General features: G+C 37.3%; 1 protein-coding gene across 1 annotated transcript; it reads right to left on the reverse strand.

The window, feature by feature from the left end:
- Positions 1-1,071: 1,071 nt before the first annotated feature.
- Positions 1,072-23,400, reverse strand: SLC25A32 (solute carrier family 25 member 32). The gene is made up of 7 exons (XM_044658230.1): positions 23,247-23,400; positions 15,022-15,172; positions 12,770-12,855; positions 10,040-10,197; positions 5,636-5,749; positions 4,156-4,301; positions 1,072-2,333 (listed from the first exon to the last, which is right to left on the reverse strand). The coding sequence occupies exons 1-7, from the start codon at positions 23,398-23,400 to the stop codon at positions 2,198-2,200; spliced, it is 945 nt and encodes a 314-aa protein (XP_044514165.1). The 3' UTR covers positions 1,072-2,197.
- Positions 23,401-24,778: the final 1,378 nt, after the last annotated feature.

Consider the following 24,778-nt stretch of genomic DNA (forward strand, 5'->3'; position numbering starts at 1 on the left):
TACTTATAACTTTGTACAGGTCGCTTCACCTCTGAGCTTACACATGCCCACAACTATAGTTGTATGAGTTGACTATAAAAGACATATGTATTTGCATCACTTCCCAGGGATTTGGTGAGAATCAAATTTAAAAATGCCTTAAAAATTTTATTCTAATAAATGTCTGATTATCATTCATTAAGTTGCAATAGAAAATCAGCCACCCCACCTCCAACCTTTTCCTGTCTCTACACAGGGATTCACTATCTTCACTTCATTATTCATCTCATCTGTTGGTCCAATTCTTAACCACCTTTTAAAGTTAAAATGTTTCTTCTACTTCTCAGTTCCTATAGTAATTGATACTATATAACACAGAGGCATTTAGGAAATATCTTTTATATTAGTTGGCATTTGGATATCCTAATTCTTTTTTTTTTTTAAATCATTACCTTTCACCTTAGAATCGCTTCTATATATTGGTTCTAAGAAGAGTGGTAAAGGCTAGGCAACGAGGGTTAAGTGAATTGTCCAGGGTCACACAGCTGGGAAATGTTTGAGACCACATTTGAACCCAGGACCTCCTATCTCTAGGTCTGGCTCTCATCCACTGAGCTACCCAGCTGCCCCCTTGGATACCATAATTCTTGAACTGTAAATTAGGCTATCACCTCTACTAGACTTGACTGTCAGTCCTCTGAGGGGAGGGTTCATATCTTGCTCTTATTTTCATTTCCTATAGTACCCTGCCCAGTTCCTTCTACATAGTAGGTACTTGAGAAATGATTACTGACTGAGTGAAAAGAAAACTTATATTGTCACATATAGACATAGTGTTAGCTTTATCAATGTTAGGCATATAGGAATAAAAATCAGGATCTCATGAACTTTTTGGTATAATCTACTAGTTCTTGAGAAGCATGAATGAGAGGATTTTATTAAAAACTTAAAACACATTTCCAGGCATAACATCAATGCCTATATAGGAAATACACATAACTGATTATTTATGATTTCATCTTTATTTGAAAAACAATACCATTCAAAATATAAAAATAGATCCATTTTCAAAGAACCATTTAAATATGGCTTTGAAAATTGCAATGTTTTATTTACAAGAAACAGATGGGAGTGCAATAGCAATCATAGGTATTTATGATAAATAAGAATATAATGACTAAGTCAACATTTTAGGGGGAAAGGGAAGGGGAAGATCCTTTTAATTAAGCCACTCCTGCAATGCCACATAAAAATAAAATCAACAATAATGGGCATAGGGTACAATATGAATTTGACCAACCAGTGGGATACCCAGGTATCCCAAAATTACAATTGTAAGTAGGAAGATTGTTTCCCCAGTTTACATATAATCCAACTGGCCAGTAACATAACCAAGCATTTCTGAATCTCCCCACAGACTCTGCAAGCATCTCTATTAAATGGTATATAAAATGTTAAATCAAGACTGAGATACTCTTAATCCTGGACCATGATGAGGTTTGCAAAATCACAAATATATTCAATGCCAGTATTCAGAAAACTTAGATCCAGAATTAAACTTTAAAGCATAGGGGGAAAATGCTATTATAGTAGATAACAAATCCACCCATGCCCTAATCCTGAAAGAAGAATAGAATCTCACCAGAGTGCAAACTGACCCAAGATTAAAGTATATCACCAGTGAATGCTTGTTTCACTGTCCACTGATTCTGATATACTCCGGGTTTAGGTGCTTATTTCAGCAAACATTCTAAAGTTTGAAATCAATCCTTTAAAATAAACTATTACATATGTGCCACCATGAATCTTTGCAAGGAGGACTTATTATTATTGCACAAAAGTCGATTTTAAAAACCAATCCCCACAGTTCAGTTTAGTAATAAAGGCAAATCCATCTAATCCACTAGACAAATGTTGCAAAATTGGCTTCTATTTGAACAACGAAATGGACAAATTCACTGAGCTATACACTTCATGTCAGTTTTAATATTGTTTTGATGGCAGCTATTCTAGGCAAAGGCAGCCAAGTCACATAGATAAATGAGATAGCAAAAGCAGAAAATGGGTAAGGATTCATCAGTTCTTTGACTTCTAATGGTTAGAGGTTGATTTGAATCATGACTAATGTTTCTTTGCACTATTTTCTTTCATGTTTTGTTTTCAAGTACTAAGGGATACTTTGCTTCTGTAGCAGATATTTCTGTTATCTTCCTTAAACTTACTCTTCTTCTCCTCTAAGGCCAAGTAAAAAATGAGAGACATTTTCATAAACTACAAAGGTAATACAGCAGGCTGGAGTCACTCTAATCAAATTAGGGACAATTCCTTTGTAAAATCCAATAATGCCTTCTTTCCTATAGAAAAGGGGAAAAAAGAAGTTAGTATTCAAAATAACTAGTGTGAGAATACTGTACAAAATTAAATCAAAACACTTAACATAGTAGGAAGAACATCTAAAAGTTCCATTTAATAGGTCAGGATGAACAAGAAAAAAAACAACACACTACTTTTTACTATTAGCTTCATACCATCCCCAGTCCCTTCATTATCCATCTCATCTGTTGGCCCAATCCCTAACCATTTTCCAAAGCTCAAATGTTTCTTCCTCCTCTTGATTCCCATAGTAATTTAAACCACAGAATAGAAATTATTTCATCTTAAAATGTGGCTGCCAAAAACCTTTACTCATAAGATTGAAATTATGCACACTTTACAGAAATACTATAAACCAATCATCACACTCATTTACAGTTTAATTTTACTGATACATAGTGTATATGATATAAGTACAAAATTCAGAAATTAGGTAGGCTTTTCACAAATACTTGTTAAATAGAACTGAAGAGACAATGTGGGGGGTGGAAGGGTCAAATCCTGGTGTAGATCAATAGCCTTGATCAAGCTTTACTTTGACAATTAAGATTATCATCATTTCATCTCTTCCTTTTTCTTACTGGATCCTAAACTATAACCCCTTCCCTGGCTTCATTTTTCTTTTTCTTCACAATCTCAACCTTTGACACAATCAGTTCAACACTAACCTTTCCTGTACTTTTCAACCCCAGGTTCCTGTCCTAGCATCACACAAGCCTTGCACAGCCTTATCTCACCATCCATCTCTTCTGCTTTTACTCACACGCTAAACAGAGTCAAATAAAGTTAGGCAATATGCTTTATATACATTCACTGCAAGTTTGTGTTAGTCGATCTACACTGGGGCCTTATTGTAGCAAAACAATCCTTTTATTCCTCCCTAATTGTCTATCTGACTCTCTACTAACCTCTCCAGCAACTTTAGAGCTGAGGACCTTACCTCATCACTTTACTAAGAAAACAATGGCCATTCTGATCTCTTCAGATGAGTTCCCTGCTCCCATTATATTATCTTTTTTGCATATTTTGCTATATATGTACTTGTCACTATTCCCCTCCCCCCCGACTCCGTAAATGCTTTACAGGCAGGAACTATTTCATTCTTGTTTTTGTAATTGTAGCGCTTTAGGTGATTAATTTTTAAAAACTGATTGAAGGATAAAATGCTGGGCTTGGAAGGTAGGAAGACCTGAGTTCAAATCCTGAAATACTTATCTGTGTAACCATAGGCTACAGGCAACTCTAGATTTGTACATATTGCCTTAGAAAAGCACAAATTAACTTTATTGATATTACTACTTTTTTTTTGTTAAATATTTTCTAATTACATTTTGGACTATGTTTGACACCTATGTTTTAGGCTATCAACTAAGCTACAAATGGGTTGTGATCTGTGTTTAATGGAAGAAATTTGCCCACTTACAAAGTTATAGATCTTTTAGGTATCAAACTGAAAGGAAGTGTACTCATCACACATGAATAACTGAATTTTGAAAAAGGTCTGAAATGAAAGAGAAATGTGGAGAATCTCTACCACAATGGAGCTATACTTACACATATATTTGATTATGAGGTTAAGTATTACACTGAGATAAAATATCTACAAGGGGTCAATCACTGAGTTTGGGGATTTCTCAGACTGTTTCAGAGCAAAGAATCCTACTCCATATAAAAAGCCAAGAAGCAAATCCAAGATCACTATTACTCATAGGCTAGTCATTGCTTACAGCATTGTAATCAATTAGACTGTGTGAGATATTTGCTGTACTCTAAATGAGATTCAATTAACTGCTGCTGTCTTACCTCCACGTCCTTATGATTACATCAAGCACACCCTTGTAAAAAATGTGTTGATCTTGAAGTCGGGCTCTCACTACTTGATATGGGTATGTTGCTGCCACAGCAAATATTTTTGACAGTGCTGCAATTGATATATATTCTATTGTGCTCTAAAACAATAACACAAAATGGTTATATCTTTTCTGGATATTTCTTAAATTGCACAAATATGGAAATAAAGGAAGCCCAAATGCTTCACTCTAAACCAATCATAAAAGCTATATCCTATCCCATTTATGGCAAACCTATGGCATAGAAGCCAATGATGGCACACAGAGAGTTCTCTGTGGGTACTCTGCCCCCATCCCCACTCCTCACCCCCTGCCAGAGTTCATTACTAGAAAACCAAAACTGATGACATTTTTTCATATCCCTGCTCCACTGCCCAGCTGCCCCAATGGAGCACACAGGGACAAGGTGGGTGGCTCACAAGTGACAGAGCTGGAGGGGATCAAAGTGCCCAGACTACTCCTCTGCCCCTCTCCACATGCAATGAGGACATTCCTCACTTCGCCCATCTCTCTGTCCAGCAGCCCAAAGGAAGTGCTTTCTCCCTCCTCTGTGTGGGTTAAGGGGGTAAGAGGGTGGGAAGGGTTTACCCAGGGTGTATATAGGAGGGGGGGCACAGCACACAGTCTCTAAAAGGTTCACCATCACTATCATATTCTTTGTGGTTAAAAAATGGTGACTGAGGGGGCAGCTGAGTAGCTCAGTGGATTGAGAGCCAGGCCTAGAGACCGGAGGTCCTAGGTTCAAATCTGGCCTCAAGACACTTCCCAGCTGTGTGACCCTGGGCAAGTCACTTGACCCCCATTGCCTACCCTTACCATTCTTCTGCCTTGGAGCCAATACACAGAATTGACTCCAAGATGGAAGGTAAGGGTTTAAAAACAAGGGGAAAAAAATGGTGACTGAAAGCATCTCTTAATAATGTATATAAATTGTACTATGCAATCCAGTGAAATCCACAGAGAAAATGCAATCGCTTTACTCATTTATGGAATTGTAAAAAAAAAAAACAAAAAAGCAAAAACAAAACAAGAAATCTCTATTCTTAACTTGAGTTTTTATAAGGCCTATTTTTAAGACCTCTTAAATGATGTAGTAAAGGTAAGCTAAAACAAAGCAACAAAGTACAGTACTCAATGTGTGCTTAATTGTAAACTAAGATTTCTTCAATATATTCATATTCTTATTAACTGCAAAAGGAATTTTAAAATATTTCCAAATGTTAACTTTCCAACAAGAACACAATTTGTAGCATGATGTAAATGACAAAGAGGGAAAGGGGAAAAAAATTAATTTTTAAGTATTGAAAATTGATACCAAAAGGTTAGTATGACCTAAATTTCTAGTACATCTGATGCTTGACAGAGCCTAAGCATTTTCACTGTACTTATTTTCTATAAAAGTAAATTAGGCTATCTTTTGAAGAATTTCTTACCAACTGTTCATCTGGTAATCTACTGACATGTGTATTGTACTTCAATTTCAGCAATTCATATGCCATGAACTGAAGTGCTCCATGTGATGTTCCAAACAGCCCAGGCAGAAATCCCTAGAAGATAACCATCTTTTTTAAAAAAACAGAAATAACTATAATATCTAATTTGAAATAGTAAGTCTTTTTCTATTTCTCCTTCATATGTGTTTTAATATGTACTTAAAAACTCCAAAACCCTTGAAGAGTTATTTTGATTTAAAAAAAAAAAAGTTCATCATAAAATCATGGATTCTGAAGCCCAGAAAGTAAGAGACATGTTCTAAGTCATGTCGGCAATAGCAATAGATGGGATTTGAACATAGGCAATCTGATTTTTAAAAAAGGTCTCGTTGCAGTGTACTGTGTCACCACTTTATGACTAAACTTCATGTGATAAACCATTCTAAACTTTAAGTGGGCAGATCCACAGATGACAAAGAACCAGGTCCAGATCTGTACTTAAAAGTCTAATACTTCAATGAACCTGATTTTTTCATCAGTGTGGTATGGTACCCTTCCATGGAACAGCCCTTTCTCCAGTCTCCTGACATTATGTGGCTACCAGTGAAGAAATGCTGATTTGTCTATTATCTCTCAATCTTCCTGCATAACTGGCCCACTTTTGGTCTTTTATATGCTAATATTTTGTGGATTTTTTTCCCTCTAAACATTTTCAAAAATTCTCACTTCAAAAGAGAGCCCAACTTTGTCACAAACAAAAACAATTAAGTGAAATTAATTAACAGCAAATGACTTTGAAAGCAGATGAAATATCCAACACTTCTAGTTCCCTACCCCTCTATTAAGATGAACCAAAATTGATTTTTGCCTTCAAATTTAGCTGCCTGATAGTGTTACTTTCAGTAACATTACTGCAAACAATCTTCATATTCTTGTTCTGGTTTGCTTTGCATAAATTCATATAAGTTTTTGAACACTTCTCTCAATGCTTCATATTTGCTCCTTCTGAGACAATAACATCTCATTATATTTATATAAATCACAACTGTCTAAGCCAGTGATGGGCAAACTTTTTAAAAAGGGGGCCAAAGGAAAGGAAATGCTCATCTGTCAGTCTGTTTCTAAGGCAACTCTTTTGAAGTTTCATTGTATTGAATCCTACTCATTGTTTTCCTCAGATTAGGAATAATGTTCCACAACCAAATAGAACATTTCAGGGGGGCCACATCCGGCCCACGGGCTGTAGTTTGCCCATTACTGGTCTAAGCCATTCTCCAACTCATGTACACCTATCTTTTAAAACAAATATGGATACTACTAATATTCAGAGATATATAGGGCCTTTGGACCTGGGGTATATAAATAGTAGTAGGATTATTTGGTCAAAAGTTAAACAGTTAATAACTTTTCTTGATTTTCAAATTCTGTTCCCAAAAACTAGTTCAATTCACAGCTTCACCAGTCATTCATTTTTTATAACATTTGTGCCCCTCTACTCCCCTCTAACTGTATATTTCTCCATTGTTCTGAATCATCTGCAATTAAAACTTTTTAGAAATTGTAGTGTTACATGATACAGCCATAAAGTGTCACCACAAAAATACTGGTATTAAAAGTCGGAGCTTTGTTCCAAGAAGAACCTCTGAGTCATTAAAAAGTACTATAAATTTTCCCAAATGCAACTTAGTCCCATCTCTTTTTCCTATTCAATTTTTAGCCCAGGCCAACCTGTTCTGCTTGTTGAAGATAAATAGATTGACAAATCAGTTCTTAAGGCTGTCCATTCAAAGGAATTAGAGAATCTTAACCTTAGAAAGGACTTTAGAGGTCACTTAATCCAACTTATTCTTAATTTTATTTTTAAAATGTCTCCTTGAAATTAACATCAATATTCTTTTAGTGCATTAATTAAGCACTACACATTGTACCATTAGAGGAAGTATAGTGTAGTGGACAGAGAACTGGACTTAGAGCCAAAAGATCTGGGTTCAAGTTTTGACAGTTGGCTCAGCCCAGCCAAGTCTCCTATCATTCAGTATTCTAGGCAATTCTTTAAGACTAAGAAGGTGATAACCTGCACTAGTAGAGGTAATTCTTATGGGGAACTTCCTTATGGGGAGTTCATACCACCATTAAAATTACAGGTCTAATCCCTAACTTTATTCTTACAGTGAAGCTATATGGTTACAAACCATAGAATATTATAATCTCTAATAAATCAAAATTATGCATCATCTAGAGTGGTTACAAATAGGCTGAAGCACATTAACAACACTTCACTGTATGTAAGAAGCAGTACACAAAGGCCTCAGGCACTTCCTAGCTGTGTGACCCTGGCAAGTCACTTGACTCCATTGCCTAGCCCTTACCACTCTTCTGCCTTGGAACCAATACACAGTATTCATTCCAAGATGGAAGGTAAGGGTTTAAAAAAAAATTTTTTTAAAGGAAGCAGTGCACAGGATAATCTAATACCTGACTAGATAAGAAAGTAGATCAGTCATTTTGAGTGAGAGGGATAATAGACATGCAGGGTTTTTTTGGCCTGGGTAATGGGTACACCCTGCTGAGGTCTCCTATAAGAAGGAATCTGCTTCTGACCCATCATGAGATTCTCTTGGTTAACTTGCCTATCATTCCCTTGTGATGTTAATTGGACATATAAATAATGTTAAGAAATTTACAAATAGAACATGGTGAGTATATTCTCTTCATGAAGGATTTATAAGAGGCCATGATTAGGAATAATAAGGCATGGACAAGTTTTGTACTATTGTACATTGCTGGAGAATTCACAATAATGAGATGAGATTGCAGATCTATTCTATTATGCATGTTATGTTGTTTTTGTTTTCTAGGGGGAAGAGAGAGAGGAGAGTAAGACTGACAAATCGCAGAGATGTTTACATTTTAAAAATACGATAAACTTTATTTAAAGTCGTAAACAACATTCTTAGCTGGAGCTACATAAAAACAGGTAGCAGGCCAAATTTGGCCAGCAGGTTGACAATGCCTGGAGTAGGGAAAGGGAAGACAGGCAAAGAATTATGTAATGAATTAATATTGTAATCAATTTCTTGCACATGGTAAGCAATCAATATTCTCCTATGCTCATTAAAGCAGCACAAGAGGAAAGTTTCATGGTTAGATTAAATCATAAGTTCACTGATCTAGCTAGAGCTGATGTCTAGTCCTCAAATAAGAAGGCTGAAGATGTGAAGTGTCCTGTCCAAGTTACACAAAAACAATAATAATAACTATAACACAACACTTTGAATGCAATATCTTCTGTAAAAGAGTCATTGGAATTCTTTCTGAGTTTATCTGTAGATATCTGGAAATAAATTTTGTTTATCCTATCCAAAGCCTTAAAGAGGCTAAAAGTCTGATTAAAGATAGGTTAGTTAAAAATATGAATTGTAGGAAACTAAATTGCTGAGTAAACTGAGAACCTGGCCTAGAGACAGGAGGTCCTAGGTTCAATGTGGCCTCACACACTTTCTACCTGTGTGACTCTGGGTAAGCCACTTAACCCCCATTGCCTAGTACCATGTTGGCGAACCTAAGGCCAGTGTGCTAGAGGTGGCTGCTCCCCTTCCCTCTCTCTACTCACACCTGAGGACATTTCTCACATCACCCATCCCTCTTCCCAGCAGCCCAATGGGAGTGCTTCCTCCCTTCTCTCTCTGGGGTAAGGTAGAGGCTTACATGCAGGAATTTGGACACTCAGTCTCTAAAAGGTTTGTCATCACTAGCCTAGCCCTTACTGCTCTTCTGCCTGTATTGATTCTAAGATAGAAAGTAAAGGTTTTTTAAAAAAATTGAATTGTAACTAACAGAAAATATAGGCCATAGCATTTTTAGTAAATTTGAAGTTAACATTTGTTGCCCATCATGTACATCACTGATATGACACTGGTGAGAATTGTATTGATCTTTTTTTTTCTTATTTTCATTTACAATTGGAAATTATAAAAATCTGAATGATCTTGCTTCTTTTATAACTTGATTTGTAAAGCAAAGAAAAATATTCTTTTCACCACCAGAACTGTTTACTGCTTAAGTATTGAATGAATGCCAAATTACTTACATATTAAAATAAGATGCCTAAAAAATTTTAAAACAGTTCTACCTCCCTCCAATCAGTGTCACAGTGATGCATCATACAGTAGGGAATATAAATAGCCTAAAGAAATACAATATCAGCACTGTGGATTATATTTGTTTTTTATTAAAACTATTGCTTCTTCTTAGGTTTATTCTTTTTTAGGATTGAGTACCAGAATCTTTCAGAATCTGAACCTAAAAGGTGAATGAAAATCATGGTGGTGAGTAATAATGCAAATAACAATAGATAAAATTATCTATTTATTATAACTATTTAAAACATCAAATAAAAAGTACCTTGTACAATCCACGCACACCTTCATATTTATATATCTTCACAAGTGTATCTATCATTCCTTTGTACTGCCTCTCTGAATTACTAACAACATTATACTGTAACATAAGTCGAGTCTTTGTGACCCACAATGGGTTTGTGATACAGAGGGTCATGGCCCCTGAAAAAGAGAAGATTAATTACATTTGTAGCAATTTGACTAATGAACATCACAAACTCTTAAAAGTATACTTTAATAGGAAAGATGAATTTTCCTTCGAAACCAGGAGCAAAAGAAGCAATCTGATTCATTGTATTCTCATCTTATGGTAGACCCAGTGGCCTTAGCTGAAGAAGGCTAGGAGAATCATTTTGAGATGACAAGATTTTATTGAGGACAGTGAAGCCTGTTGGTTATAGCATTCCTTTGAGTAAGGCTAAAAAGGGTAATGTTACTTTCTCCTGTGAAATGTGAATCAAACTTTCTTTTAGTACCCCTACTTAGTACCTCACCAGTCACTAAGTAAGAGTTGCAAGTCATTTGCCAAAATGAGTGATAACTCAAGAACTCAACATTAAGAGTATTTGCAAGTGATAACTCCATCAGGCAGAAACTTGTGAATCCTTTGAGTGGATCCCATAGACACTGCCCCCCTGGGCAATTTGGAAGCTGTGATTGGCCCCTGTGAAGAGGGGAAGGGACAAGAAGTGACTATAAAAGTCCTGAACTTCTTGGGCTGAGGGCCATCATCATCATTGACTTGGACTTTGACTGGTGACCTGCCTCTTGGAGGTAACTTGGGACTTGGACTGGCTCTTGGGTGAGCAAATAGCTGGCTTTCCCTTTTCTGACTTCTGGAGAGAGATTAACTCCGGTTTAAGGTTAACAAGTCGTGCTGGGCTGAGTCGAGCACCAGAGCAATATTTAGTGTGACAGGCTAAATATCTTCTCTACCCTCTTTTTGTATTTCTCTTTGTAAAGATAAGCTATTAAAAGTCATTTTGACTTGAGCTATAATATTTTAAATCAGCAACCACCATATTATTTTAGAATTCTCACATATATTTAGTCAAACCATTAATTTAATTCCTTACACTCCTTGGGTACATTTTCAAGAGCTTGACTTGGAATGGGAATCTGGGTGTCTCAAAGCAGGTAAATAGTGAAGGTACTTGATGAAGTTGGTCTCTTCATTGCTCTTCCCTTTCCATTGGTTCCTAGGATTTAATCTCCCAATTCTTTTTATCCTCCCATTCAGATGCTTTTTGATGGGAGGTATGGAGGAGACATGGGTTGGGGAGAGAAGGGGAAGGGAGAGTTATATTTTCTGAGCTTCTGCATTGCCTTTTCTGTTGTGAAGAGTGGAATGCTTTTTCTCACAGAAATATTTTAAATGATTAGGTTGCCATGCCACCTAACAAAAAAGTTATCTAACTTCAAAAAAAATTTAGTTGAAATGACATATTTACAACAATAATTATCACTAAGGTTTTGTGCTCTAGCATGGGAAATTAAATTTCTTTATATCACACTATTTCTGTGGAAAACATGGGAAACAAGGGAAATATCTTCTGAGTTCTAAAGTGACCTATAATATTGGAACAAAACCATTTGTAATTCGGGGATCATCTAAATATATGATTTTAGACATTCCTATAGCATCTTGCTTTTTTAAGTCAATTATTTTAGTATACTATGAATCATTTTCACTATAAAAAGCATAAATGCCTTTTTCTAAGTTATAATATATTAGGCATTATACATAGCAAAATAGACATAGGTGGAGAAAAAGCAAAATGTGGCTTAAGCCTATGTTCTCCTATTGTATTTAAATACCTCAATAAACAAAACTAAGTTCACAATCATAGATTTCATTCCACAAAAACCAGATAAACAGAAGGTAACCAATTATAAAACTTTAATTATTTTACAAATGTGTAAAACAATAAAAACAATTTTATAATGTCTTTAATATCTACATATTTTCTGGGTTATCTAAGTAGTTAATCAATACATATTAAGTTCATATTATGAGGGGGCAGCTGGGTAGCTCAGTGGAGTGAGAGTCAGGCCTAGAGACAGGAGGTCCTAGGTTCAAACCCGGCCTCAGCCACTTCCCAGCTGTGTGACCCTGGGCAAGTCACTTGACCCCCATTGCCTACCCTTACCACTCTTCCACCTATGAGACAATACACCGAAGTACAAGGGTTTAAAAAAAAAAAAAGTTCATATTATGTTAAGCACTGAACCAGATGCCATAAGGGAAAAAGTCATACTTAATATTTTTGCTCTACATTTACATGTTAGTCAAACAATGTTGTAAATTAAGTAATTGAGAAACTAAAACACTATTTTTTTCTTTCTACAGACTATACAATTCATTTCTTATTATTAATAGATCTATAATTTTGCTTAGATGCTAAAAAGAAATTATTTCTCTGGCCTCAGACACTGCCTAGCTATATGACCCTGGCCAAGTCACTTAACCACCATTGCCTAGACCTTACTGTTCTTCTACCTTGGAAACCAATACCCAGTATTGATCCTAAGGAGGAAGGTAGGAGTATAAAAAAAATATTTCAAATTTGTCCAAGACAAAAGGTCACCCCAAGAATTCAAAATAATATCTAGTTTCATCCAATTGATAAAGTTGAATGAAAAATAGTCACCATAAAAAAAAGTATGATAAAACAACACTGCAGGTTTTATGTATTAATGTGACAGGATTTTTATGGATTATACATTTTCTTACCAGCTTCAGCAGCTGAAATGAGGTATTCTGTTGCATCTAGTCGTTCTGTTCTCCCCTCTGTCTTATATGATTTAATGGCATTATAGCTAAAAGAATTAAACAAGAGATTTAAATGAAGATCAGGAAAGATAAACTCCACATAGTGTCTAAGTTATTTGAAAATGTGTCCCTCATATAAACTTTAATATTTAAATTGAAATCACAATACAAACAAAAATGCCTTATTTTTCAAACATTGGGCTTTAGTAGAAGAGTTTTTTTTCCATAACATGGCACTTAAGAAGCTGCAATATGAAAGCAAAAAGCATTTCTGAAGTATAACATCAATACTTTCTTCAAGGTGGAAGATGGACTAGATTTTAATTAAGTACGTATCTGATCAATGACCTGAACAAAAGAAAGAAAACAGACAAAAGGATTTTTAAAAGGAGAAACATTCATTCATCAAATGTTTATTGAGCTCCTAGTATATGCAAGTACGGAAAACTAATATTGAATTGAGATATTTTTTGAGAAATGGTTTCTGCTTTGCCCCCTAAGAATAGTTTGCTTTTAAAACCACAAAACTGTCCTACAGGATACAAAACTGGGTTGGGTCCTCCCTTCTTTGGTCTAGATCTTTTACAAGCAGGGTAGAAACCTGTTCCCTGTTTATCTATAAACAAGAACTTGATTAGGTGATGAAATCAGTCAGCCCTGTTGGGAAGTATGGGTTGTGCAGCCATTATGATAGTCTTGCATGGTAGGAAGTGAACCTCTTCTTGTGATAGAGGTCTGAGTTCATTTCCTGTGTGAATGTTCTCCAATCAGAGATGTCCTGGGGAGGGACTAAGTGATAATATCAGAAGGGATGTACATTGGCTTGCATGACAGGAAGTTGATCTTTTCTGGGCTTAGGCAGCTCTCCTGCCTACCTGTTCACTTTGGCCTCTCTCTCTGCCCTAGCCTTGCTTGAGTTCTGTGGCATCTGTCTGGACTGTGAGGGAGTCCATTGACTAGTTAGATTTTCTTGAGCAGTAGATTAATAAATTAATATTTTAAAACTAAAAATACAGCCTCCAGAGAATTTCATTCATTGCACAAGGCCTTGTGACAGAGGAAGTGAGAGATAAATACAAGTTTTAAATAAGTTCATGTTCTTGATCCTAAGGCATTAACAACCTAAAAACTGGGATGAATTTCCTAACAGTTAAGAGTTATCAGAAAGTAGAATGGGCTGCCTCAGAAAGTACCAAGTTCTCTCTTAATAGAGATATTTGCATGCCCACTGCTCAGATATGTTGCAGTGGGTAATCCTTTTTGCTGTAGAAAGGACTAAGTAGTTGAAGAGAATTCTTTTAATTCTCAAATTTTGTGATTCTAGGAACGAAGAGAAAGATGAAACGAGATATATTACAAAGTTAGAACCAACAGGTCCTGTATCCAAAAGAATTGCAGCAATTTCTAAATGGAGGGACAGAACAGGTTTTGAAGTAGACCAAAAAGAACTAAGGAGAAATGGAAGTTGGTCAAAGGTGAGAAAGCAAAGAAGAGGACATGAGCCCTTTGAAGAAGGTTGTTCTCTCAGTTACTTCTCTTTCACCTATAGTTCTCATACAACATTGTTGTAGGTTTTTAAGGGTATGTGAAAACCAGCATTCACTTTTGACTTTTCTACCCTGCCAGGTTCACAATATGGAATTTTGCATTCTTGGAGAACTCTAGAATCAACACCCAATAAATTACTGATAACCATGAATACCTCAGATGACTACAATCCATAGACAATTAAAAAATTTTCATTTTAAATGTTATTCAATTTTATGTCTTTCCACAAATGTTTAACCAAAACTATTAAATAATGGCAAAATCAAGGTCAAGTGATATTCATCTTTCTGCTCTGTAAATAAATCCCCATTGTTAGATGTAAATGTGAATCATAAAAAATAACATGGACACTACAATAGAAGTTTACTTTTAATAGGGCCTCAACAATTAGGTTTTTTGTAAGTAGGGGGAAACTAGGTAGTAAATCTAACTTACAAGAACCTTCCCTTAAATGGAAAGTTCTCTTCAAGTACAGATATATTTAAAATCAGAGACCAAGAAGACTGTTATATCACACGTTTTCAAGTTTTTTACACAAATTTCAGCAAGTTGGTAAGGCTGGTTATTTACCTTTGTCGACATTATGCTGTAAAAGGAAGGATAAAATATCATATCAAAAAATCCATGCTCTCTTAAAATGCTAAAATCTCTATAGACATACTTACAAGAAAAAATAGAGTCCCCAGGATAAACCTGCACCCCATACATTTGGGGTTACTCCTTGATAAAGGCCTCGTAATCCATCAACTTTCCAAATTGTGGTCAAACAATGTACAATTCCATTATATTTGGGTCTGAGTTCCAGTCCATCACTCACTACATAATAAAGCATATAAAAATCAGTTAAAATTTAAATCTATCTATTCTCTCTCAAATGAGATATTGGTAAAGTATTTAATATAGTGTCTGGCAAATAGTTGGCGCTATAGAAATACTTATTCCTTTCCTCATCCATCTTATCCCTAAGATCAAGGATCTGGGAGGGAACTCAAGAGTGATATATAAAACAAGCCCTTTATTTTACAACTATGAAAATTGAGGCTTAAAGGTTAATATTTTGATTGATGGTTAACAGGAAACACAAATTATACTGACATATAAATCTTTTTTTTGCGTGTGAAAAGAAAATTCTGAAGATAAAATATTTTATGTAAGCAAAAGATGTATTTTATCTTTCAGTTCTATGCAGTATTTTTTCCTCAAAGCCCTCAAAATGCTATAGAAATAAACTTGTTCATGATCACATAATTATTATTTTTCTTTAACTGATGACTATACCATGTCATATAAGTTTATCCAGTAAACTCCAGTGATTCCCTATTCCCTCTAGGAAAAAATATAAACTTATTTGTTTAGTTTTTAAACCTTTTCACCACCTGGCCCCAAATTAATATTCTGGCTTGGGAAAATATTTCTGCATTTTTAAAATTTATACCTCAAGGCTTAGCACAATGTTTGGCACAAGTGGGTGGCTGATATATTAGTTGTTGGATATGAACCTAAGACTTCCTGATTCTGAGGCAACTCTCCATGTATTTATACCACATTGCTTAAGTTATGGGTGGATTTTCAAACTGGCAAATTTATTTATGTATAGAAAATTTCTTAAAAACTAGAGTTATTCCAAAGTGTAATGTGTTGCCTTAGGAAGACATAGATTCTTTCTCAGTGGTGGTTGTTTCTAAGCAAAAATTGTTATCACTTGTTTATGTTGTAAAATAGCATTCTTTCAGGTATGGGTTGGTCTCTGAGATCCATTCCAACTCTAAAATTACATGAAAATCACTTTCAAATGAAAAACAAAAAACCCAATTTTATTGAACAATAAATGAAAAAATCCTGAATGATGAATGTATAAATACATGTAAAGAGGGGGAAATTATATTCTATTTTTGAATTTGACAAACATTTTGAATTTTTAAAAATGACTAATTATTTTAAATGGAGTCCCAAGAATCCAAAAATTCTTTACCTAAAGTTTCTGACAATATTGCATCTCTTAATTTCACTTCGATAGTTTTTTTTCCCCCTAATGAAGACTAGAGAGGAATCATGAAGAGCTGAAAGGGAAATTCAATTGCCTTTATAACCAATCTGCTCAATAGGGCAGTTTAGCTAGGCCTTTAAATGAATTAATATTCAATTTTTCTCTCACTCAGCTCTTTTTCATGCTCTCTTTGAGTTTTAAGTTTCTCTTCCCCTTGCATAAGTCTTTTGATCCAGTAAACTGTCTCCTCATTTTTTTCTCCTTCATTTCTTTTAACTTGAAGCTCATATTACTATAATATGCCCCTGGTGGAGCTAAGAAGCACCTGGCTTGTCAAAAACAAACTGATTATAGTTCTAGTGCAAAGATCTACTTTTTGAAAGATTATGTGTCAAAATTCTCCCAACTATTGGTAATTTTCCACCCTCTTTTCAGACAATTTCAATCTCTACTATAATATTTTATTCTATACTCTACTCAGTCACAGTCATGTCCATGCAGTACTATTATTATATACAGAGCTTAAAAAGAAAACCAACATATTTTCTCAATGACGTATATCACTCAAGCATAAAAATTCATACTACTAGATGGATACAGTCTACCAAGTGAATATTATCGAATGAAAATGTATCATTCTTCATGACCCTCCCCCACTACCTTCCTGTTAATTTCACAATTGTCTTACAATCTTTAGCAGCTGAGAAGTTGTCTAGTAATCAATCAACAAAACCTGGGCACTTGAGAGCAAAGGCACTGTCCTAAGTGCTGGGAAAGGGGTTCCGAAAATTCCTTAGGGAGTTTAAAAGTTATTTGGGGAGAGAAAGCATAAATATGTAAAAGGTTAAATAGAAACAATATCATACGGCAATGTGTGATTAATAGCCATTTGGGTGGCACAACTCATTAGTGCTGTGTTGAGAGGAAGTCTCATGACCTCAAATAGCCTGTCTTCCTTTGATACTTCAGGCATTAAAAACAAACTAACCAAAAACCCCAGTCCTTTTATGTAAAAATGGGTGCAACACAAAGAAATGTTGTAAATATAGTCTAAAATATTTTTAAAGGGTAATAGAAGTCTACTGGGAATTGCTTTAAAAATGAAGGTGGGGGGGGGGCAGCTGGGTAGCTTAGTGGAGTGAGAGTCAGGCCTAGAGACAGGAGGTCCTAGGTTCAAACCCGGCCTCAGCCACTTCCCAGCTGTGTGACCCTGGGCAAGTCACTTGACCCCCATTGCCCACCCTTACCAATCTTCCACCTTTGAGACAATACACCGAAGTACAAGGGTTTAAAAAAAAAAAATGAAGGTGGGGGCAGCTGGGTAGCTCAGTGGATTGAGAGCCAGGCCTAGAGACGGGAGGTCCTAGGTTCAAATCCGGCCTCAAACACTTCCCAGCTGTGTAACCCTGAGCAAGTCACTTGACCCCCATTGCCCACCCTTACCACTCTTCCACCCATGAGACAATACACAGAAGTTAAGGGTTTAAAAAAAAAAGAAAAAGAAAATGCAGGTAACATGGTGAATAAATCACAAAAATTCAATTTAAAGAATGTTTTCTAAATATATACCCTATGCAAGGGGACTAGGGACATACAAAGATAAAATGAAAAACTGATCTGGTCCTTGGGAAACTTGAATTACAATAGGGGACATAATATGTACTCAGAAAGAAATACAAGATAATTTGAAGAGTAAAAAAATACTAAAAACTAAGCAGAGCAAAAAGGGTTATGAACCTTTTTTTGTGTCATAGGTCCCTTCTCAAAATGTTTTTAAATGAATGAAATAAAATGGCATAGAATTATGAAGGAAAACTATAGTGAAAGTTACCAAAATATATATTTTTAAAATTTTCTGGAGCCCATATTAAGAACCTTTATAATATTGTGCTTGGTGATCATGTCAGTTCCCAAAGTTTCTGTTATCAAGTCTATGCTTTCAATCCTGAGATCTACATATTCAGTCTTAACTGTACCTGAACTATTATTTACAGTAATAAGTTGTCCTTGCCTCAAGTCTCCAAATGTAAAATGTTTGGCATTTAAAATTTTTCACCACCTGCTCTAGTTTTCTTAGATTATACAATCCAGCAACACTCACCTTCTTGGTCTACTTTGTACACTAGTCTATTTCTTGTCCTCCAATTCTGTGCATTTTCAGTGGCTATCATCCATGCCTTAAGTGCTCTTTCCCCTAATGGTTGGCTACTGGCTTCCCCGGCTTCCTCGGAGACTCATTTTCTACAAGCCTTCCTTACACTGCCTCCCCCCTGCCTTCTCTCTGAGATAATCTATCTATTCTCTATATTATTTTGTATGTATATTGTTTTTGTATGCTGCCTTCCTAATTAGAATATAAGCTTCTTGAGAGTAGGCATTATGTTTTTTCCTTTGTGTGCATCCTCAGCATTTAGTACAGTTGCCTGGCACAGAGTAAAAACTAATAAATGCTTGCTGACTGTTGACCAACTTCTTTTAATCTGGCAATCAAACCTATTTCTTTTTCTTCTTTCTCCTCTCTTGTCCATAACGTAAATTAGCCAATAGGATACCTGGCTCTAAAGGTGAGTTTTGGACTAATCTTGACTGGAGGTTTCCATACTAATTCCAGGCCATATTTATTCCATGCTTCCATCCCTTTATGTATTGGCTTTCCCTATTGATAGATCCTGAGACCAAAGCCCCCTTTTCTCCTTCCCCCAACATTTGCCTGAGCCTGGAACAGAAAGTGCCACAATAATAAAACCTGGTAGGACTCCAAGAATTCCCTGTCAGACCTAGATAAATGACCTCTTGCATCACTGACCCTCAGAGCTGAGAGCTTCCCACTCCCAGAGACTGAGGTTCCACATCACCTTACGGCCATCCAATTATCTGAACACAAGTTTGCCCAATAGAGACAATTTAGATTACCTAATCCCAGACCACCACCCTATAAAAGATTCCCCCCTTCTCCACCCCAGTGGAGACCCTTAGCCATCTACAGGTTGCAGGGGCCCCCACAACCCACCTTTCCCACAATAAAGCCTTGCTACATTACTCAACTTTCTCATTAGTGCCAGGTCTAACACCTATTAGATGTTCTTTAAAAGCAGGGAATGTAAATCTTGCTTGTTTGTTATCAATTCTTAGCATAGTGTCTGGTGCATAGTGCTATTAAATACTTAATAAATGCTTTGTTAGCTAGCTAGTCCTTACAAGACTTTCAGTCCCCATGTGAATATTTCCAGGGAAAATTACTATTTCAGAAGACAGCTTGCTATAGTTTTGAATTTGGTTAAGTCTTAGAAAAATCTTCCTAATATTCAACTGAAATGACTCTAACTTCCACAATGAATGTTATGGACTGTTCAACAGAATTACAAAGAATAAGTTTAACACCCCTTTTCTAAATGATAGTTATTCAAATATTTGAAAACAGCTATTATATATTCCCTCTCTTCCTACCATGTCCTTTTTCAGATGACAGTTTAAAGACACTATAATTTTCTTAATATATTATTAGCATCAATATAGATGGATAGATAATATATCTTAACAGTGTCTTACCCTTATTCAACCCATTACCACTCCATGGCTGTACCTGGGATCTTTTTATTACATAGCACTGAGACCTTGGATTTGGCATTCCCAGTTCCCTTACTTCCATGCCCTTTTCTGTTTTCTCTTCCACAATTCTTTAACTAATTTTCTACCTTTATTAAGCCTTCACTCTGGCCCCTCCTTATACTTCACTCATATCATCAATGATCCCTTGGATACAACACATTCCATCTCCAACCTAGAATCTGTGGGCCATTTCTTCACTGTTTACCAATACCCTAGAATCCCTTTTACACGTGCCTTTTTCCTAGGCCCATTATATACCAGTTTCAGTTGTTCGTCTTCTTAGCTCCTATTTTCCAAAATGCTTCAAGAGGAGACAAAAACTGGAATAACCTAAAACTACTCCTGTGGGAGGTCAATAAGAGAAACAGAGTCTCAAATAGATAAAAATCTGAGACTCCTCTTTTGACCCCTTTTATGATCCATACCTTTTCTTATTGGAAAAACATTACAGATTTATTGAGAAGCTTTAAGTTCCTAGCAAACCAGAAGGTACAGAGTTAACAATTTCTCGCCTTGATAATTAAGAAGCCTGAAATATATTTCTGCTCCCAGAATTAACCTCCTACTAATTGGTGGTTGGAATTTTGCCTTTGACCCTGGACCTATCTCTCTACTTTTTAGACTTTAATGGGTTTTTGTATAATTTATAACCCCTTCACAGCTGTGATTCTTTCTCTGTGCTCTTTGTGTGATACCAGTATATATTAAACTCAAGACTCCATGGCAAGTTGGAGCAGTTATGAGCTAGGCATTTAGTCTGTCTGTTCTCATTCAATCCAATGCCACTAAACGCCACTGAGTACCCCCAGAAATATAGAGCTGGTTCTCTATATACTCCCATTCCCTGGTTGAACAAGTCTGTAACATGGGCCCTACAGGACCTAACCAAATACTTTTCATTGCTCTCTAAGAAGTAAACACAGTCCTAGTCACACTGCCCCTGTCAAGGACATTTCCTACTCTATCTTGTCATACTTAATCTGAACCTTTCTTTATGGTATACTTTCCCCACCCCTTTTCCATTTATCCACATTTTTACCAATTTACTTCAAAATCTATCTTAAGACTCAACTTCACATTGGAGACATTGTTGTACAGTGGTAAAGAGTGATTGGTTGGTCAGAGGATATTTAATCAATATTCACAGAGTCTGCTACTCAACGCCTTCCAATATGACTTTGGTAAATCCCTTAAGCTCTCCTGATCTATTTCCTTATTATAAAACCAGGGATTTTAAATAGATATTCTATGAGGTCCTCATCCAACAATAAATGAATTATTCTATGATCTTTTATAAAATCTATCTGGAAAACCTCAGCACTCATCATTCCCATTCTGACAGTATTTAATACTATAACATTTCTGACTTGATTTCACTCAGTTTAGTACTGTATTTATTCATTGTCCAGTATAGTTGTTTGCTTCACATACATTCTCTCCTCAATTAGTTTAACTGCTTGAGTGCAGAATAACTGATATTTATATGATGGGCCAAAGTATGCAAAGTGCTTTGGTACTTATAGAAATTATTTTCACTTTACACATGACAAAATTAAGACTCATGCTTACTCTGTACTACTTTGTAATAATTCACTGATCCAGTGCTTTGAAGCTTGAGTTTTTCTCACAACCACCATTATAGGTAGTTACACATGAGGCTCTGAGATATGACTTTCCTATAATCAAACAAACAGTAAGTTCCTGAAAAGAGACTTGTAGTCCAAAATGCTATCTGTATTAAGCTTCATTGGTAGAATCAGATTTAGATTTTACATTTTAGTCAAAATGTTGTATTTTTCATATGAATGGGTGTTGGAGTCGATGACCAGAGGCACATAGAAAATAAGTAGCAAAGTCAGGATTTGAACCCAGACCCTTAGACTCAAAAACCTGTCACTCTCTCCCACAGTACTGTGATACACTATTATATCTGACACAGAATCCTTCAATTTGACCCCAAAATGAATGAAATTTTCTAAATAATTGTATCAACCACTTTCCAGATCTGATACTTGAGATAAAATGTGATCTGTAAGCAACCAAAATGTTAGACAAGAATAGAATTAATACTCTTAAAGCTCAATTGTTCAAGTAGACTTTTCCTGAATTTGCAAGTTAATTTGCTTTTTCATATTTTACACTGCTTTCTTGTTTCCACAAAACATTTCATTTGGTCTTAAAGTAGATATTACAGATAACCCCTCCATTTGACAGCTGAGAAAACTGAGGCCCAAAGAAGTTAGATGGTCATTCGGTAAGCATATATCAAGTCAAGCACTTATTAAATGTCTTATTTAATGTTTGTGCAAGGCCAAGTACAATACACAGGAGATTTGTTTGTCTCCCCGCACAGATTCCGAGCTCCTAGAGGCAGTCCTTTGCCATTTTAGTATCCTCATCATTTAGTAAGTACTTAAAGAGTTTACAGATTGGCTGATGGGGATTCTAAGAACAGCAAAACTAAACTTGCCCTCAAGGGGTTTACAACCTACAAGGTGAAGAAAGAAAACAACATCCATTCAAGATACAGGAATAAGGAGTTAAGCATTAGTACGGAGGGGATCCCGGAAAGGCTGATTAAATCAGGCAAAGGGATTTGAACTTGACTATGCTAACCAAAACAGCTCAGAATATCTAACCATAAAATGCCAATATGACAATCAAACTTTCCAAAAATGTATTCGTGCCTTTTTTCTTTAAAGAGTTAGGCAACCAGAGAGGTCTTGATAGCAGGTTTCTTTGTAACCCCAGCGCTGAAAGTGCCTGGCGCCTAGAAGACCCTTAATACATTCTTTTTGGCAAGAATCAAACTTGAACCTGGCTTCAAGTCCTACCGCAGCAATCACTAAATTTCTCCATGCCTCAGTTGTTTAGATAACTACGATTTGAGTGTTTACAGGAGTTGCTCCAAAAAACTATTTCCTCCCAATCCTCCCTACACGTGCAGTAGGACCTGCCCCCAGACCCCGAGGCTGCTGTTGTTGGGTGTCGTCTCATGTGGGTGTCGTCTCATGTGGGTGTCATCTCATGTGCTTGTCCCCATAACCCCCCTGGTGGCAAAGACTTCAGGGTCCCATGGTGCACGGTGCACGGGAAGGAATCCCGCACTTAGAAACAGTCCGAAAGCTGCCCTTTTCAAAGCACCCTAAGTGCCAGGGTCCCGCGGAGAGGAAGCTATCCAAGAAGCACTCTTGCCAGTCCACCCGCCCAGTCAGTCCGTACGTCCCCTTGCGGGGCTGCGGGGCTGAGGGACAGCGCGGAGCTGTCTTCTGCCAGGGATGGGCAGCCTCTTACCGGCGAAGCGTATCTTCACGAGGTCCAGCGGATGCAGCGCCAGGTTGGAGAGGACGCCGCCACTCACGCCCGCCACCAGGTTCTCATACCGCACATGGCGGAACACAGCGATCATAGGCGATGACCCCGCAGTCGACTGGCCCTGGGCCGTCATGATGTCGGGAGTCGTGGACACTAAGGCCCCCAGGGCCGCGGAACTGGGACGAGACGCCGTCGCCGCCACGGTAGTGACCGTCGCTGCCAAGATCGGCAGAACCGCGCGGGTCGCGAGCTGGGGCCGGCGCGACCTGCGCGCGAGTTTCCTAAGACAACTCGAGAGGCCGAGGGCGGGGGGGCGTGGCGGGGGCGGGGAGAGGGGGAGGGGCCAGCGGAAGCCACTGAGAGTGGGTAGCGGGTGCGCGAGGTGGGACAAGCCACACGTCACGCAGCTGCGAAGGGGAGGTTCGCTCGAAGCTATCCCATCTCCTTCCAAATCCCCGCCTCCTTTTTTCCCAGAGGAGAAAGTACAAACCACCTGGTGTTGTGGGGATGGGAAGATGATTGCAAGACAGCTTCCGCCCGGCTTCTCTCACGTGAGCGGAAGTAGAAGCGACGAACCGAGGCGAAGGCGGAAGTCGTGTGTGCTGGGAAAGTTGGTTTAGTGGTGGCACACTGGGCCGGCAGGATGAAAGTGAAAATGTTGAGCCGAAACCCGGACCATTATGTCCGAGAAACTAAGCTGGACCTTCAAAGAGGTGAGCGGGCTGGTTGGCAGGAGTGGGAGAGGAGAGTCAGAACTTTCTCCGCTACCGCTCCTCACTCGGAGCCCTGTGGGTCTTTTCGGAATGGGGGCGGAGGAGGATTGGCGGGGCCCGATTGACTAGAAGTAGGATGACTCCTGCCAGGTCTCGTTCTTATCCTTCTGTCCCTCATTGTCCGCTCAGATTCATTGTTCCGAGTGGGAGGGCACGTGGGCCGGCCACTGGAGCGTCCGTCGTACCACAACTCTGGGGAAGAGGACTTTTAAAGTTCACAAAGTTAACTTTCTTGAAATTTGCTGATGGAGGTAGTACATGTGTTAAGTCAGTAGCACAAAATGTTGAGTTGAAAGAGCCTTTAAAGATAACAATATTAGCATTTATAAAAAATTTTAAGGTTTGTAAAGGGCTTTAACAAACATCTTGTTTGCTTGTTACAACCACACTGGGAGGAAGGTGCTGTTATTTTCCACATTTTCCAGGTGAGGAAACTAAGGCAGAAGAGGTTAAGTGACTTGGCCTGGTTCCAAAACTGAAGCAGGATTTGAACTTGGATCTTCCTTACTCTGGATCCACTTAGTGCAGTGCACTAATCACTGCACCAGCGCTCATCTAATCTAGGCTCTTCAGTTTTTCCTATGAGAAAACTGAGGTCCTTTTATGATCTTGCCTAAAGAATTATGAGGTATGAAAATGGTTATTTAAAGAAGAGTTTTAGATCAGCGAAATGGCCACCGTGCCAGAGCATGCAGGAGAGGGCTACTCCATTTCCCCTCTCCACTAGCATCACATGAC

This window comes from Gracilinanus agilis, chromosome 1 (genome assembly GCF_016433145.1).
Source record: "Gracilinanus agilis isolate LMUSP501 chromosome 1, AgileGrace, whole genome shotgun sequence".
In the NCBI taxonomy this organism is placed as follows: domain Eukaryota; kingdom Metazoa; phylum Chordata; class Mammalia; order Didelphimorphia; family Didelphidae; genus Gracilinanus; species Gracilinanus agilis.